Genomic DNA, 16892 nt, shown 5'->3' with positions numbered 1-16892 from the left:
TCCAGTCACTATCTGGCAGAGCAGAGGTAGCAAGATTATACACTAGCTGATCTGGAAGCCTCCTAAAGAGTTACCAATAAATTCAGTCCAAAGTACTAACTAGCAGCCAGCCTGCAAACACCATTTTATAGCTTTACCCTTGAAATGTAAGGAACATAGGATCTCACCATGATGTTCATCATAACTTCAAAAGTTATCAGTCATACTGCATGATGGAAGAGGTGGAGAAGGGTTGACTGGAACTTAGCTCTGAAGACTAAACATGGGTTCCACCACTTCAAGCCTCCAATAAGCAAAGTGGCAGTATTGCAACATTTGATGAGAGTCATCTACCACCTAGTGCTCTGATCTATATCAAACAAAACAATTGAGGGTCCAATTTTCTTGGAGGCCTCCACCCTTAATCCAAACATAGTTAAGGCTATTTTGTGCCTCCTCCCTTGTGTCCGTTTTGATTGCCACGCCTGGGTACCTAGTCTTCAGGATACTCTTAATTTTAACTGTCTTCATTTGTTCTTTTAGATTTTCTGTTAAGGTCTCCTTGACCTTAACAAAGATTGTTGAAAACTGCATGTCCTCTGTAGGTTTTAATTAGAATGAAGTGCGACTCTGGGCACCTCCGTAGCCAGGTGGGCAGGAGCAGCAGTGCATAGCACATGCTTCTTGATTAGCCTGGGGTTCGAGCCCGTCACAATCAAATACGGAGGATGCAGAAAAGTCAGGGAATGACCACCGCATAACCCCAGAGAAATATGGATTTAGTTGCTAATGCTCCAAATAACAACAATAACAAATAACGTGCAACTCTGGTTTTCTCATTACTTTTTTGTTTGGGTGCAGCTTTAACACCATACCTCATCACCTCTGCAAAGGTAGAATTAGCATTAGAATTAGTAAAGGCACATGATGCAAGAAAGCAAGCTTATTTAACAACAGCCAAAAGAAAAACCCTTCTCATTTCATCCATCCACTCGTGCCAAATGTTTGTGTAGTTCTGCCATGAATCTAGGTAAACCATAAACTTCTACAACAACAGATGGAAGTTTGTTCGAGCAATCAGCTACCTGCTGGCTACAGGCAAACTTCCACACATCTATCCTACAACTGTCTTTCCTCAATTTGAATTTATACCCTTTCAGGTGATTATTCTGAGCAAGAGAAAGAATCCCATCAGCACTGAGCATGCTCAAACAATTGAAGGCTTTATACACCTCAATAAGATCACCTTGCAGGTGCCTAGTCGCCAGACACTGCAATTTTCAGAATTTAAGTCTTTCATTGTAAGAGCAACCCTTTGTTCCATTCATCAATCTGACTGCTGTACATCCTTCTTAAAATGAGGCCTCGTGTACTGTATACCGTACTCAAGGTGTGGCCTGACCATTGCCTTATACAAGGGGATAATCACATCCTTATCCCTGCTAGAAAAAGTTCTGTATATCATTGACAAGACACAATGAGCTACTCTTGCAGACCACCTGCAATGGTCAGAAATCTTCATATCTGCTTGCACAATTACGCCCAAGTCCTTTTCATTCTCTACCACTGTCAGTGTAGTACAACACAGTTGATATGTTACTCTGGAGTTACTGCTTCCCATATGCAGTATTTACATTTGTCAATGTTAAACTTCAGTTGCCACTTCTCAGCCCATTTGCTCAGCTTTTCTAGATCCTTTTGTAGCAGTGTACTGTCATTAGTGTCATTAACAACATTGCCATCCTTCGTCTGCAAACTTGGACATTAAACCTGATATACCATCATCAAATCATCAGCATCAGTAATTCCACCAAGGGAAACATCACCAAGAAATTCATACCCAATGTCGAAAGGACCTACCCAAAGTCGCCACATTGGTTTTTCCCAGGTCTACATGCTAACAGGACACAGACCCATTAGGGAGAAACTCTCCATCCTAGGCATCACTAACAATCCACTATGTCACTGTGGACTCATTGAAAGTTGGTAGCACCTAATGTACAGATGTGAACTATATGAAGATCTCAGATGTCAACTAATAACAAAAATATATTACCTGCTGCTAGACCAGGAACATTACATCCTAACTGATGAAAGGCACTACAATGAATTCAAGATATTTGCCCACAATCTCTTCAAGAGATGAAAAACCTTCCTGCTCAACTAAGACGTTGAATGTCCTTCCAGTAGCAACCGAGGTATACATCCACCCACGACTAAACTAAGCCTGGCGACAAAACTGATAGTACAACTTGGACGCGACCTATGGGCCAGGAATGATGTCATCACCGGATACAACAATTACGTGATTTGGGTTCTGCATCGACCTTGACAATCTGCAGCTCTGCTTCCAGTGGCATCTGGCGATTTGTATCATGCTCCCTTGCATGGTACCTGTAACCCCTCACCCTTGGTGGGGGAGGAAAGGAGTTCTGTCCCCCCAAAGCTGCTTCTTCTGGTGAGGCATGGGCCTGCCTCACTGACTGACTGGGGTCACCTTCCCTAACATCTCCATACTTCTGGCTTCTCCCCCCCAGTCTTCAGTCTACCTCTCCACTCTATCTATATGCAAGCGAATGCCCCACACGTCTAAATTTAAACATGTCAAATTATCTCCAGTCTTTGGCTTTTCCAACTTCAGCATTCCCCTACAGTTTTTTTTTTTTTTTTGTTTAGGTCCTTGCCACTGAAATCTCGGGGAATTATTAGGTAGTGGGACCTGCCAGATAAATAATTATAATAGTGGTGTACCTGGTCTGCCTCCACAGGATGGAGTGGGGAAACATTGGATCCCATTAGGGGCCCAGCGGCTAATAAATAACTAGAGGAACAAGGGTACACGACACTACACATATACAAAATCTATACATCTTTAAACCTCTGGCATTGACAGTGTTCTGTTTCACACCCACAAAGTACACTACGTGGAGATGGGGGGAATCCCTGGTGCTGTTTGACACTAAACACACTCTACTCTCTCTCTCTCACTCTCTCTCTCTCTCTCTCTCAGGGTAACTCAGGAATTTTATTTTTGGCTGGTGCAGCATAAGCCTAAGGCTTCCTTGCACCATATAGCTAATAACAATAATAATAATAATCAGTATGGTGCCAAAGACCCTACATAGCAGCAACAGGTCTCCCAGAGAATACCTACAAGGAACTCTGGAAAGTCACAATCCTGAACACCTGTAGGATAGTCAGAGAGTTCCTTGACCAACAGTAACACCACACATTACAGCCACCAGGTACTTGGTAGCAGCACCCATCACAGAGTGGAATCCCCCAATCAGAGAGAAATAATATAAGAGCAATAATAATAATAATAATAACAAAGAATATGGTCAATATGGAACCAGAGGAGGAACAGCATACCACGGAACCAGAGGAGGAACAGCATACCACGGAACCAGAGGAGGAACAGCAGGAAGAAATACAATCCAGAGTAGCCGAAGTGGACAGAGACAAAGTCATGATATCCAGAAGGGAAGACGAGTGGAAGAAGGCTCTAACAGAATTCGAAGGAATGGACCCCACATGATACCTAAGCGGAGGCCAAATAAAATCCTGTGGTGGTCTGTTACAGATCACCTCAATCGGCAAATAATACCACATTATCTTGACAACAATGGTGCATCACTGGAGGCTATACACACAGCCATATACTGTGCTGCCATAGCAGCCACTAGGATTAATGGAAAAGAAATGAGAGACCAGCAGAAGCAGCAGCGGAAGAACTGAAAACAGAAAGAAGAAAGACGACTTCAGCTGAAGGTCCTTGGTCCTTAAGATTGTCACAGACATTCGCTCCGAGAGGCCAGACAAGCTGTACTTGCTACCTGGGAATCTAAAACGCTGATGGAACTGATATTCGGATGACACACAAGTAGAGTGGACCCAATTTCGGCAAAGTCCGGACGGTCTGTGACAGCCAAATCCTCTGCTTGCACCTTCACGATGGTGAAACTGTTAGTAATCCTGGGCATAACCCCCATGCACAAGCACACAGTGGATGATTACCCAGTTGTGAACCAACGTAACCAGGGGTCAAAGTGTAGCGCCCACACAACATGGAGGAATGCCGCCCCTCTGTGTTACGGGCAATACTAGGTGGTAGATGACTCTCATCAACCAGTGCAATACCACCACTTTGTTTATTGGAGGCTTGAACTGGTGGAACCCATGTTTAGTCTCCAGGGCAAAGTTCCGGTCAACCCATCCCCATCTCTTCCATCATGCAGTTTGATATCAATTTTGAGGTTATGATGGACATCATGGCGAGATCCAATCTTCCTTACATTTCGAGGGTACAGCTCTAAAACGATGTTAACAGGTCAGCCGCTAGTTAGTACACTGGATCGAACCTATTGGTAACTCTAGGAGGCTTCCAGATCAGCTAGCGTATAATCTCACTACCTCCTCTGCCAGATAGTGACTGGAGGGAATCCGAGTAGTGTGTATGTGGGGGGCATTGACGCGGCCACGTTTCGTCAAGGATCTGGGTATATTCTTACCATGTATTAGATAGTATGAATCAGAGCTGTAATACTCAATATGTTCTACGTTTATAATAATATTTGTAAAATAATAAGAGGAGTTTACCTCTATATAATACGTAGAACCCTTCCGTATGATACCCTCCAGAAATTAAAATGGAAAAAACTAAAAAATCAACAACTTACTGGTACATTAGAGTAAAATATAAATAATTAAATAATTAAAAAACCAATTTAACACAATTCAAATCAATTTAAAACAATTAAAAATCAAATTAACGCAATTAAAAGAATCACGAAAATATTCAAAACGATTTTCCTTCTTGAAGCTGACAACGCTTTTCGACCGTCGTCTGGAGCAACCTTCCTTCATATGTCTTTCCTGAAAACATCGGTCGAAAAGCGTTGTCAGCTTCAGGAAGGAAAATTGTTTTGAATATTTTCGTTAGATTTAAGATTTTTAGAGTGGGTAGTTTTTTAGAAGAAAAGTAACACTGAGAGCAAAAAAGAAAACCCAGTTTTTCCTGATGCATAGCAATATTTGTGATGTGCTTATGCCAAGGGAGACTAAAAGTCAGGATAATCCCTAATAGAGATAAGTGATCTAGAGATCTGAAAGTTGTCAAAGATGAGCATGAGAGCAGTAGCCTCTTTTTTTTTTTTTTTTTTTTTTTTGAGAGAGAAATAAGACAGGATTGACTTTTAGAAGAACTGAAATTAACTAAGTATTTTCTTCACTCCATGAAGAATTACCTGGAGCTATGCATTTAAAGGAATTAGTGCTGGATATTTGAGAAGTTTAGGCTGTTTGTGCAGGGTAGGGTTTCTGAAAGTGGAAGGTGGAATGCTATCATTAGTAAAATTATGGATAGCACTTACAATTAGTAGAAGAAAGTCATTAAGGTACCCAGCATCAGTGGAGAAGTTAGAAGACAGAATCTACCATTATCTGCAGCGAGCAGTCAGAGAGAAAAGTTATGCAGCCATATTTTTGACTTTTTATTATGTTGCTATTTATAACACTGAACAAGAATAACAAAAAAAAAAAAAATTTACCTCAGGTAATCGAATATGCAGAATTTCATTAGCAGTAGGTCTTAAATCAGGTTCTTTCTGAAGAAGATCACGGACTAATTCCTTGAAACATGAAGAATAGTTTCCTCTAACTGGTGCAAACTGTCCCTATAAGAAAATAAAACAGACATATGAAAAATAAAATAAATATAACACAATTAAAACATCAAAGAACTAGGTTCTAGATAAAGACTGATCTCATAATGAGATTAGCATTAGCATTAGTAGAGGCATATGATGCAAGAAAGCAAGCTTATGCAGCATCAGCCAAAAAAAAAAAACACTTCCATTTCACCCCTCTGTTTGTTTGAAATACCTGTCCAGCTCAGCCTTAAATTTATTTAGGCTACCAACTTACACAACAAGGGATGGAAGTCTGTTCCACCAAACAACTACCCGCTGGCTAAAGGCAAATTTCCGCACATCTATCCTACATCTGTCTTTCATCAATCTGAATTTATGCCCTCTCAGGTGATTATTCTGAGTAAGAGGAAGAATCCCATCAGCATTGAGCATGCTCAAACCATTCAAGGCCTTATACACCTCTATCAGATCACCTCGCCAGCGCCTAGTCTCCAGACACTGTAAATTGCAAAACTTAAGCTTTTCTTCGTAAGAGCAACCCTTTGTTCCATTCACTAATCTTGTTGCCCTACTATGTACTCGTTCCAGCAGCTCTACATCCTTCTTGAAATGAGGATTCCAGATCTGTATACAGTACTCAAGGTGTGGCCCGACCATTGCCTTATACAAGGGAATAATCAACTCCTTATCCCTGCTAGAAAAATTCCTGTATATCATTGACAAGACACCATGAGCTACTCTTGCAGCCCGTCTGCGCTGCTCAGAGAACTTCATATCTGCCTGCACAATTACTCCCAGGTCCTTTTCATTCTCTACCACTGTCATTGTAGTACCACAGAGTTGATACGTTGCTTTGGGGTTGCTGTTTCCCATATGTAGTACTTTACATTTGTCAATGTTAAACTTCATTTGCCACCTCTTAGCCCATCTGCTCAACCTTCCAGATCCTGTTGCAGCAGTATAGCGTCAGTAGTGTCCTTAAAAACCTTGCCAACCTTTGTATCGTCTACAAACTTGGACATTAAGCTTGATATACTATCATCAATATCATTTATAAATACAGAAAACAATAATGGACCCAACAGTGAACCCTGAGGGACTCCACTAATAACATTAGTCCACGATGAGCAGTGTCCATTGATTACCACTCTCTGTCTTCTCCCATTCAACCATCCCTTTATCCATAGCAGCAATTTGCCTCCAATGCCACACTGCTCCAATTTGTGCAGCAGTCTTCCATGGGCAACAGTATCAAAAGCCTTTCTAAGATCCAAATCTATAATATCAAAGTTATTCCCTGCATCCAGTTCTTTTGTGACTGCATCATAGTATCCAATCAAATTGGTCAGGCAAGACTTTCCCTTAACAAAACCATGCTGTGTCCGAGCTATAACTGAAATCTTGTCCAGATGATCCTGCAGTCCTTCTTTAACCAGTGCCTCCATTAATTTTCCTGGAACAGAAGTTAAACTCACAGGTCTATAATTACTTGTGTCAGCCTTTGATCCTCCTTTGTGAATTGGGGTCACATTTGCAGATCTCCAGTCTATGGGTACCACCCCTGAGTCCAAGGAAGCTCTCATAATTATGGCTAAGGGTTTGCTTACTTCCTTTGCTGCCTCCTTTAATATAACTGGATAGATCCCATCCACCCCAGGTGCCTTTCTTTTATTTATCTTCAACAATTTCTCCTCCACTTTACTCTCAGTTATTACAAGATTATCTAGCTTACTGCCAGAGTTGAATACACCTCTGCCATTCCCCTTGCTGAATAACTCCTCATGTGTGAATGTCGATGCAAAATATTCATTTAGTTTGTTAGCTACCTGAGCAGGATCATCAACAGTTGCACCATCAATATCAAGTGGACCAATCTGATTCATCTCCTTCCTTCTAGAGTTTACATAAGTAAAGAACTCTTGGCTGTTTTTCTTTGCATCCTTTGCCAAAGATTTCTCGTAATCTGCCTTCGCCTGCCTAACCTCCTTTGTAACTTGTTTACAGACCAGCTTATATCTATCAGAGGCTTCTGTGTCACATGTTAATTTATATGTATCCCATGCATTTTTCTTCTCCGCCATATGTCTCATCAGTTCATCTGACATCCATTTAGGCCTAAACCTTGAACAATATTTCTTAATTGGTATGTAATGCCTAGTAGCTTCCAAGATAAGTTCTTTGAATGCTTCCCATTTTGAATTTGTTGTTGGTAACATCAGCAGTTGGTCCCACTGTATAGAATTTAAATACTGTCTCAGACCATCATAGTCGCCTTTATGAAAGCAAAAACCCTTCCCTTTACCCCTGATGGTAGTTACTTCTTTGAGTAAATCCCACTTCAGCACACTGTGATCACTGCCACCTAGTGGTTCCTTTATCTACAGATTCTTAATGCATGAAGAATCACTACTGATAATCAGATCAAGAGTATTACTCCCTCTAGTTGCCTCCCGAACATGCTGATGTAGAAAACAATCATCCAATAAATCCCCAAAAGCCTTGCTAATGTGTGAGTGACCAACCCACAAATTCCAGTCAATATATGGGAAATTAAAATCCCCCATTATAAGACTCTCTGATTTACTGGCCCTCTCTATTTCCCTGTACAGTTTCTTATTATACTCATCAGAGTCATTAGGCCTATAGCACACTCCTACTCTCAATTTTGATCTCCCAATGCTTAGGTCACACCAAACTGACTCGACACTGCACTCTCCAGCAATGTCGACTGGCTTCAACCTCCTTGGATTTTAAGTGTTTCTTAACTAATAGCATAAACCCTCCTCCCTTCCTATTCTGTCTATCCTTTCTGTACACATTGTACTCCCCAAATTCCAGTTCTGCATTCCTTATATCTGTGTGACACAACATTTCTGATATACCAACAATATCTGCCTTTGATGTTTTGAGCAATACGTCAAATTCATTAAATTTGTTTACCAAACTCCTAGCATTGGTGTACACGCAAGTATACATGCACCTGTTCCTATTCTTAGCTACCCTAACACAACCCATGTGTTTACTTGTGCCGCAATGACGAATTTGCGATAATGCAAGAATTTCACATAAAAGTATATTATGTATTTCCATAACATTACATTCAGAACTAATGAATGCACAAGGAAATCAAGAATAGCAAGCCAAATTTTATGAACGTTTATACACATTGTTAATGACATATAGTTCAAGGATAACATGACCTCAAGAAAGCATATCGGGATACTGTGAGGGTCACTCTAATGCCACCATTCCCTTTCCTTTGATAACACTGCAGATACCACTCGCACTTTTGCTACTGCTGAACCAGATTCTACATTTCCCCTCTTGTAAATATACATTTAAAAATATGAGAAACCTCCAGGATAGTCATTTCAAAGCTTATTTTCTTCTCATCAGCTAGCAGGTAAAAAATATTATCAAAAATATACCAAACTGTGAATAATATATTTCGTCTAAATGAACAACCCAGGGGCGTATGGAAGTAAAAACTTTGGCTGGTGCAGCATAAGACATAGGCTTTCTTGCACCATGCGGCCGTTACTAATACTAATACTAAAACTAAAACTTCCATACACCAAAAACATGACTGTTACGTTTATCCTTAGAACTATGCTGCATTAACCCTATGAAGTGCAATATAATAGGATTGTTTCAATGGGATGTTTCGATGCAATGGCTTAAATTAAATCAAAATTTGGGTGCTTTACCTGCATTTGATTTTGGTTGTAGAGGGATTTTCTTTTCTCAATGAATCACCTATTTAGATAATGCAATACAATTTAAAAGGATATTAACAACATAGGAGAAACATGAGTATTATAAGGCTAATGTATTTGGTATTAACCTTACATTGAAAGGAAGCCCTAGGCTTTTGCTGAACTAATCAAAAATAAATAAATAAATAATCAAATAAATATATATATATATATATAAAGTAATTCACTTGAATTTGTTATTAATTTTTAAACAAATGTGCATTAATTTAAAAATTAATAACAAAAATTTTAAAAAATAAACCACCTATGTCTTTCTCTCCTCATGTAACTATCCAGTAATCAAAACTTTGCTGAAGAAAAACTTCCTACAATCCAGCCTAAATCTACTTCACTATGATTTGAATTTTTAGCCTCTAGTCCAGGAATCAATTATGAGAGCGAAAATTTTGTCTTCATTCATTTTACTATCTCTCAGATCCTTATAGACCTCACTCAGACCCCCACACATATTTAATATCTTCCTCATGTAGGTGTTGATTTGCAATCTCACCGAGTAGGTTGACCATCTTTGAATCCTTTGAAGATGCCGAACTTTTTTCTTTTAGGTGTGGCCATACATGGACATAGTATTCCAGGTGCAGTCTTACAACTGCCTCATACAATGCAAATTTTTGATAAACCATTAATAGGGCACCCCAGGTCTTCCTTGCCACCTGTCTATTCATTAGGACACCTTGTGCATTCCTTGCTGCATATGCCCAACACTCAAGGCCTCTTTTCTAGTATTTGTCTCTAAGTTGAACATAAGCCCAACTTTTTGGGCTTAGGTTCCTAAGCATTCATAAGCCCGAGCACTCTGCACTTTGAAGGTCTCTTCACAATTGAAACTGAATGCAGGTAAAGTGTAAAATTTTGATTTCACTGAAAATATTACTCCAAAACTATAAAAAATAATAATAAATAAATAAATAAAATAAAAATAAAATAGCTTCCTGCTGCTTTCAGCTTATATGCTTTAGGTATACTCTCATTTTATTTATTTCTACAGAACTCAGGCAGCTGTTCTATGAATATTTATAGCATACACTCAAGGCCTCTTTTATAGTTTTAACATTGTAAGTCTACTAGCTTGTTCAAATGTGTATCCTTATATATATTAAATTAATTTTGTTTTATTTTTTACTTTAGATTTATTTATACCCTAAAACTTATGGCATGAAAATCAGATTTGGTAAAAATTCTGAAACAAAGTCAATAGCGAATTTTAGTTGCTTCATGCTAGGGGTATTCTGTGCCAAGCAATAGACTCATTTTTAACTCACTTGGATCCAGTGTTTTCTTCCTTTACAAAATATAATGGTATTTATTATTAATTTATTAATAATAAATACCATTATATTTATTATTAATTTATTAATAATAAATGGAATTTATTAATTTTCCAAGTAATATCCTTCAAACCATGCATAAAAAAACTGAGTCTTAGAACAACCAAAATACAAACTATGATTTTATATTCTTAATTACTTTTAATATGTATATATCACTTCACTAAACAGGTAAATCTTCAAAGATGCCATTTGATTATATACCATAATTTACAATAATCTACTTACTTTAACTATTTTATTGATTAATGCAGGAAGATTAGATCCTTCGAAAGTTTTATGAAGACATGCCATCTCATATAATATACATCCAAGTGACCAGATATCTGATTTTTGATTATAGGGCTTTCCTTCACACTGAAAGAGTTAACACATAATGTTACATGAGAAAAAGGTATCTGTAGAAGAATAAGAGAAATTTACCTGAATATGATACGTAAAACATTTCTGTATGATACTCTCCAGAAATTAAAATGAATTTCTGGAGAGTATCATTTAAAAACGCAAAATGATTACAGTAAAAAATTAATTGAAAACAATTCAAAAATTAATTGAAAACAATTCAAAAATTAATTTTAACTCTCAATATGCTTAGTTTTAACTCTCAATATGCTTTTGATCAAGGTTTGATCAAAAGGAGTTTGGTGAGTGTTATTTTATTAATATATATACTAGGGGGGGGCTTCACTCCCTACTTGCTGTGCTCGCTCCTTTTGATAAAATAAAATACTTACAAAAGCTTTCAACACTGTATGTGTCTCTTCCCCGGCTATGAATATATACATATGAAAATGAAGAATGGTACTGCCTGGTCATGCTAGATAAACAAAGCGCTTGCACAACGTTTATTTAGCATCACCAACGTTTATCTAGCATCCCTCTTCTCCCATTGGCTGAATAAATATCACTAGGAGGAAAATTATTTTAATGTATAGAAATATATATATATATACAGGGTGATTCTAAATTATTGTCGGGGTTTCCATGGCCTATAATTTTCTAACCGGAAACAACAAAATAAAACTGCTTACGGAATATGAAAGTGTAACTCAAAAAATTTTACTACCTATAGAATCAATATTGCAGAATGCTAAACAACTTCAACATGCGTGCCTTTCATGGCATGCAAGATGTCCAAGCGATATTCAATTTCCCTCCAAGTGTTCTCCAGCATTTGTAGTGTAACTGTTTCGATCGCAGCAATAATTCTGAGCTTTAGTTCATTGAGGGAGTTCACAGGGGTCTTGAACACTTCCTTCACGTATCCCCACAGGAAGAAATCAAATGGCGTAAGATCAAATGAGTGCGGAGGCCACAGAATTGGTCCACCACACCCAACCCAGCACCCATGAAAATGCATGTCAAGAAATTCTCGGACAATAAGAGCCTAACGTGGCAGTGCACCATCTTGCTGGAACACTAATTTGGCTGATGATTTTCCAACTGGGGTAACAAATACAGCTGTAGCATGTCCAGATAGGTCACTGCTGTCACTGTTTTTTTCCACAAAGAAAAAGGGCCCCAAAATTTCCAAACATGACAAAGCACACCAGACATTGACCTTTGGACTATCTCTCTTGAATTCTTGAATGGCATGAGGATTTTCTGATCCCCATATTCTGCAGTTATGATGATTTACCCTTCCTGATAAACTGGAAATGGCGGGGTTTATCGTTCGGCTTTAAAGCCTGCACAATCTACAGTTTGTAGTCATTGAGGTGAAGGCAGTTATGAACAACCCTCCAAACAGTCATTTGTGGTATACCTAACTGCAAAGAAGCTCGTCTAGATGATTTTGTGGGCTTCGAGAAAATGCTTCGTGGATTCAATCAACATCTTCCTGTGAAGTGTTCGGTCTTCCAACTCCTTTTCGATGCAGAACACTACCAGTCTCTTGAAATTGCTTTAACCAATGTTGGATAGCATTATCTGAAGGTGGATCTTTTCCATACTGAGTTGTGCAACGATGTTGCATTGTGAAAATGGACTTTGTTTCAAAAAACCAAAGTACGCACGTTGCCTTCTCTTGAACAGTCGCCATTTTGAAGTAATGCCGTCAATATCTCCTAGACATCAATGCGGCGAGTACAGCATTGCCAAATAAAACGTTTTGAGTTACACTTTCATATTCCGTAAGCAGTTTTATTTTGTTGTTTCTGGTTTGAAAATTATAGGCCACGGAAACCCCGACAATAATTTAGAATCACCCTGTATATATATATATATATATATATATTTATTTTTTTTTTTTTTTTTTTTGCTGATGCAGCAAAAGCCACCATGTTGCAAAAAATTTATTTTATTCAATGATAAATGTTTATATTTTTAATATTTTTCAACATGCTCTCCTCCTGCAACCACAAATGTTTTCCATTTTGCTTGCCACTGATAAAAACACTTTTGCTTCTGGAAGTCTTTTGTGAAGCATGAGGTAGTCTGCCATGTTTGGGTTTCTTGAATCAGTTGAAATCATTTTCCTTTCAGGTCTTGTCTTAATTCTGGGAATAGATAAAAATTGCAAAAGTTGAACCAGATCAGAAAAATAAGGTGGGTGAGGTATGATGAGAATGTTTTTCATGTATGTGAATGTGCATGAATATATTTTAACACGTGTTAGTTCAAATTTCATGATTTTTCAATACATACAACAAATGAGAAAAACAAGTGTACCCAAAATAGCTATCAACTAGACTGGTGCATAACAGAAGGTTAAAATTTGGTGTGTATACATTCAAAAGATGTCATCGTAAGCTGTGCTCCCAATGCTAAGCTACTGCTTATATTTAATGTTAATAACAAGTAAAATTATACGATCATTCAAATATTTTGATCAAACCTTGTATAATAAATCATAATAATCAAAAAAAAAGTTAATTAAAGTTAATTAATTGTAATAATACAGTTTTCAAACTGTTTTATTACAGAAATCAGTAATGGATAATCTCAAATCAAGTTGTCTTTTTTCTGTAGGTAAGAGTAAGAAACATAATTTCTTCCATACTTCATGTAATGCAATAGATTATGTTCTCTGGTGAACACTTCCACTATAAGCATTGAAACAACATGAGTAAGTACGTGGGATGGAGTAAACAATTTCACTTTTTACCACAGAAGTGTTTTTACTGGAAAAAAAAGTTCTCTCTCACCTTCAACAGACTGATTTAGTAGTAGTAGTAGTGGCAAATGATGCAAGAAAGCAAGCTTATATACATTAGTGAAAAAAAACACACACACTTCACCCCTCCGTAACCTCCAAGAATTTGTCTAGTTCACCCTTGAATTTATTCAAATTGCCCACTTTAACGACAACACATGGAAGTTTGTTCCAAAAATCAACCACCTGCTAGCTTCTGCATATCCATCCTACAACCATCCACCTTCAATTTGAATGTATGCCCCTCATGAGCATAGTCTTAAAAAGAGGAAGGATCTCATTAGCATTGAGCTAGCTCAATGCATTTAAAGCCTTAAACACCTCAATCAGATTACCTCACAGGTGCCTAGTTTTCAGATGCTGCAATTTGCAGAACTGAAGCCTTTCTTGGTAAGACCATCATTTTGTTTCCTTCATCAATCTCGCTGCCCTTCTCAGCACTTGTTCCAACAGTTCTACATCCTTTCTAAAATGAAGCTTTCAGACCTGTATGCAGTATTCAAAATGTAGCCAACCATTGCCTTATACAATGGGATAATTACCTCCTTATCCCTGATAGCAAAATTCGTGTATATCATTGACTCCATGAGCTGTCTTGGTACCTTGTCTGCATTACTCACAGAACTTCATAAACGATTGCCCAACTTCACAATGGCAGGGCTGTTAATAACCCTGGCTGTTAATAACAGGGCTGTTATAAACCCCATGTGCAAGTCCTGAAATATGGCATCTAGCACGTTGTGGGTGACCACCCAGGCGTGAACCAACATAAGCAGGGATCGAGGTGTGGCACTCACACCGCACGGAGTAACGTTGCACCTCTGCATTACCCGGCAATACTAGGTGGTAGATGACTCTCACCAATCAGTGCAATACCACTACTCTGCTTATTGGAGGCTTAAAGTGGTGAAATCCATGTTTAGTCTCCTGAGCATAGCTCAGGAGACTAAACTCTAGGTAAATCCTCACCCCTCTTCCGCATGCAGAATGATTGATGACTTTTGAGGTTATGATGGACATTATGATGGACATCATAATGTCCATCATAATGATGGGCGAGATCCAATCTTCCTTACATTTCGAGGGTACAGATCTAAAACAGAATTCACAGGACAGCCGCTAGTTAGTACACTGGACCGAACCTATTGGTTACTCTCTAGGAGGCTTCCGGATCAGCTAGTGTATAATCTCACTGCCTCTACTCTGCAGAGTAGAGGAGCGAGATTACATTGGAGGGAATCCGAGTAGTATGTATGCGGGGGGGGGACCTTGTCATGGCCATCTTATGTCAAGGAGCTGGGTATATTCTTGTCATGTGTAAGCCATATCCAAAAATTTCCTTCATACAGCATGTCCCCCCCACCTTTTCTTATCACTGAATACACCATGAAAAACACTTCCTCGTTCTTTTCACAAATATACATGGTCTCAGTTCTAATCTAAATGATGTCCATTTCCACTTACAGTCTGCCAAACCCCATGTACTTTTTCTGACAGAATCCCAGTTATTGGTTGATTCAACCACTGCTCAGCTCATTTGCCTGAATTATTCACTGTATGAGTCCTTTCACTTCAAAAGTGGTACTTGTGCATATGTATGCTCTAATATTCCCTGTCAGAGACTTTGGAATTTGGAAGCTCCTCTTTTCAATATGCTTTGGCTTAAAATCACTCTACCACATTCTGTCAAACTCATCTGTTGTCTCTATCGTTCTTACTACTCCACTAATCACTTGGAACTGTCTAACTTCCTCTCTTTGAAACTTGACTTTCTCCAGTCCAACTTTCCTAACAGTGAGGTAATTTTCTTTGGTGATTTTAATGTTTACAATTCCAGCTGACTTCCATTTTCTAGTCAACAGATTTGGTTGGTCAAGATGGTGAGGCTTTTGCAATTACTAATGACCTCGCACAGACTGTTCATTTAACTACAAGAATATCAGACAATCCTAACCACACAGCCAACATGCTTCATCTTTTTCTCACAAACAACACTTCTAAGTACACAATCAAGGTGAGTGGTCCTCTAGGCACCTCAAATCACAACTACTTGATGGTCTCTTCTCCAATGGAGCCTTTCTCTTATGGCCATTTCTAACTTGGTGTCATTTGGCATTACAAGAATACAAAATGGGATGATCTGCATGAATTCATTTCTTCTTTACCTTGGTTGGATTACTGTTTTAAATCGTTTTTTGTCAACTTTGCTCAGATTGTGTCAGTGAAAATAATCATGTAGGGATGGAATCCTTTATTCCACACTCCACCATAAAATCTCATCTTCTACTTTCCTTTCAGTTATCACAAAGTCATTTAGCTCCCCATTTCAGTTTAACTTCTGGCATTTTCTCACCTAAAGAATTCCTCATGTGTGAATGTAGATGCAGAATGTTTATTCAATTGTTCAGCAACCTGAGCATGGTCGTCAACAGTTAACCCATTGACATCAAGTGACCCCAATGTGATTCAACTCCTTTCTTCTACTGTTAATATAAGCACAGAAGTCTTTCCTGCTTTTCTTTGCCTTCTTTGCCAGAGACTTCTCGTAATCTCCCTTAGCTTGCCTAGCCTCCTTTGTGACTTGATTATAGACTAATTTATATATACTATAGACTTCTGTATAACCTGATAATTTATATGCATCCCATGCATTTTTCTTCTCTGCAATATGTCTCAATAGTTCACCTGACAACCATTTAGATCTAAGCCTTGAGCAGTATTTCTTCATGGTATGAAAAGCCTACTAGTTTCTATGATTACTTGCCTGAATGCTTCCCATTTAGAATTTGCTGTTGGTAACATCATGTGTTAGTCCCACTGCATAGAATTTAAAAACTGTCTGAGACCAAGACCACTGTAGTCACCCTTACTAAAGAAAAAGCTTTACCTTTTTCCCTTTATCCCTGGGAACAGTTATGTCTTTAATTAAATTCCACAACTACCATCCTGTGGATCTTTTACCTGCAGATTCTTAATGCATGAAAAATCACCACTGATAGACCAA

At 38.4% G+C, this 16892-nt stretch overlaps 1 protein-coding gene across 1 annotated transcript in view; it reads right to left on the bottom strand.

Annotated features, from left to right (window-relative positions):
- The window catches only part of LOC150075077 (serine/threonine-protein kinase Nek8-like), a 223962-nt gene that overhangs the window by 14958 nt on the left and 192112 nt on the right, over nt 1-16892 (bottom strand). The window contains exons 8-9 of the mRNA XM_090389083.1: nt 10963-11091; nt 5529-5654 (exon numbers count right to left, since the gene is read on the bottom strand). Of these exons, the coding sequence (XP_090245209.1) occupies nt 5529-5654; nt 10963-11091 (255 nt within the window). The remainder of the gene's footprint in view (nt 1-5528; nt 5655-10962; nt 11092-16892) is intronic.

The sequence above is a fragment of the Mastigoproctus giganteus genome, chromosome 14 (assembly GCF_048544385.1).
Source record: "Mastigoproctus giganteus isolate SK-2022 chromosome 14, ASM4854438v1, whole genome shotgun sequence".
Classification (NCBI taxonomy): Eukaryota; Metazoa; Arthropoda; class Arachnida; order Uropygi; family Thelyphonidae; genus Mastigoproctus; species Mastigoproctus giganteus.
The sequence above is the reverse complement of the archived record's forward strand: the minus strand, read 5'-3'. Positions and strand labels throughout refer to the sequence as shown.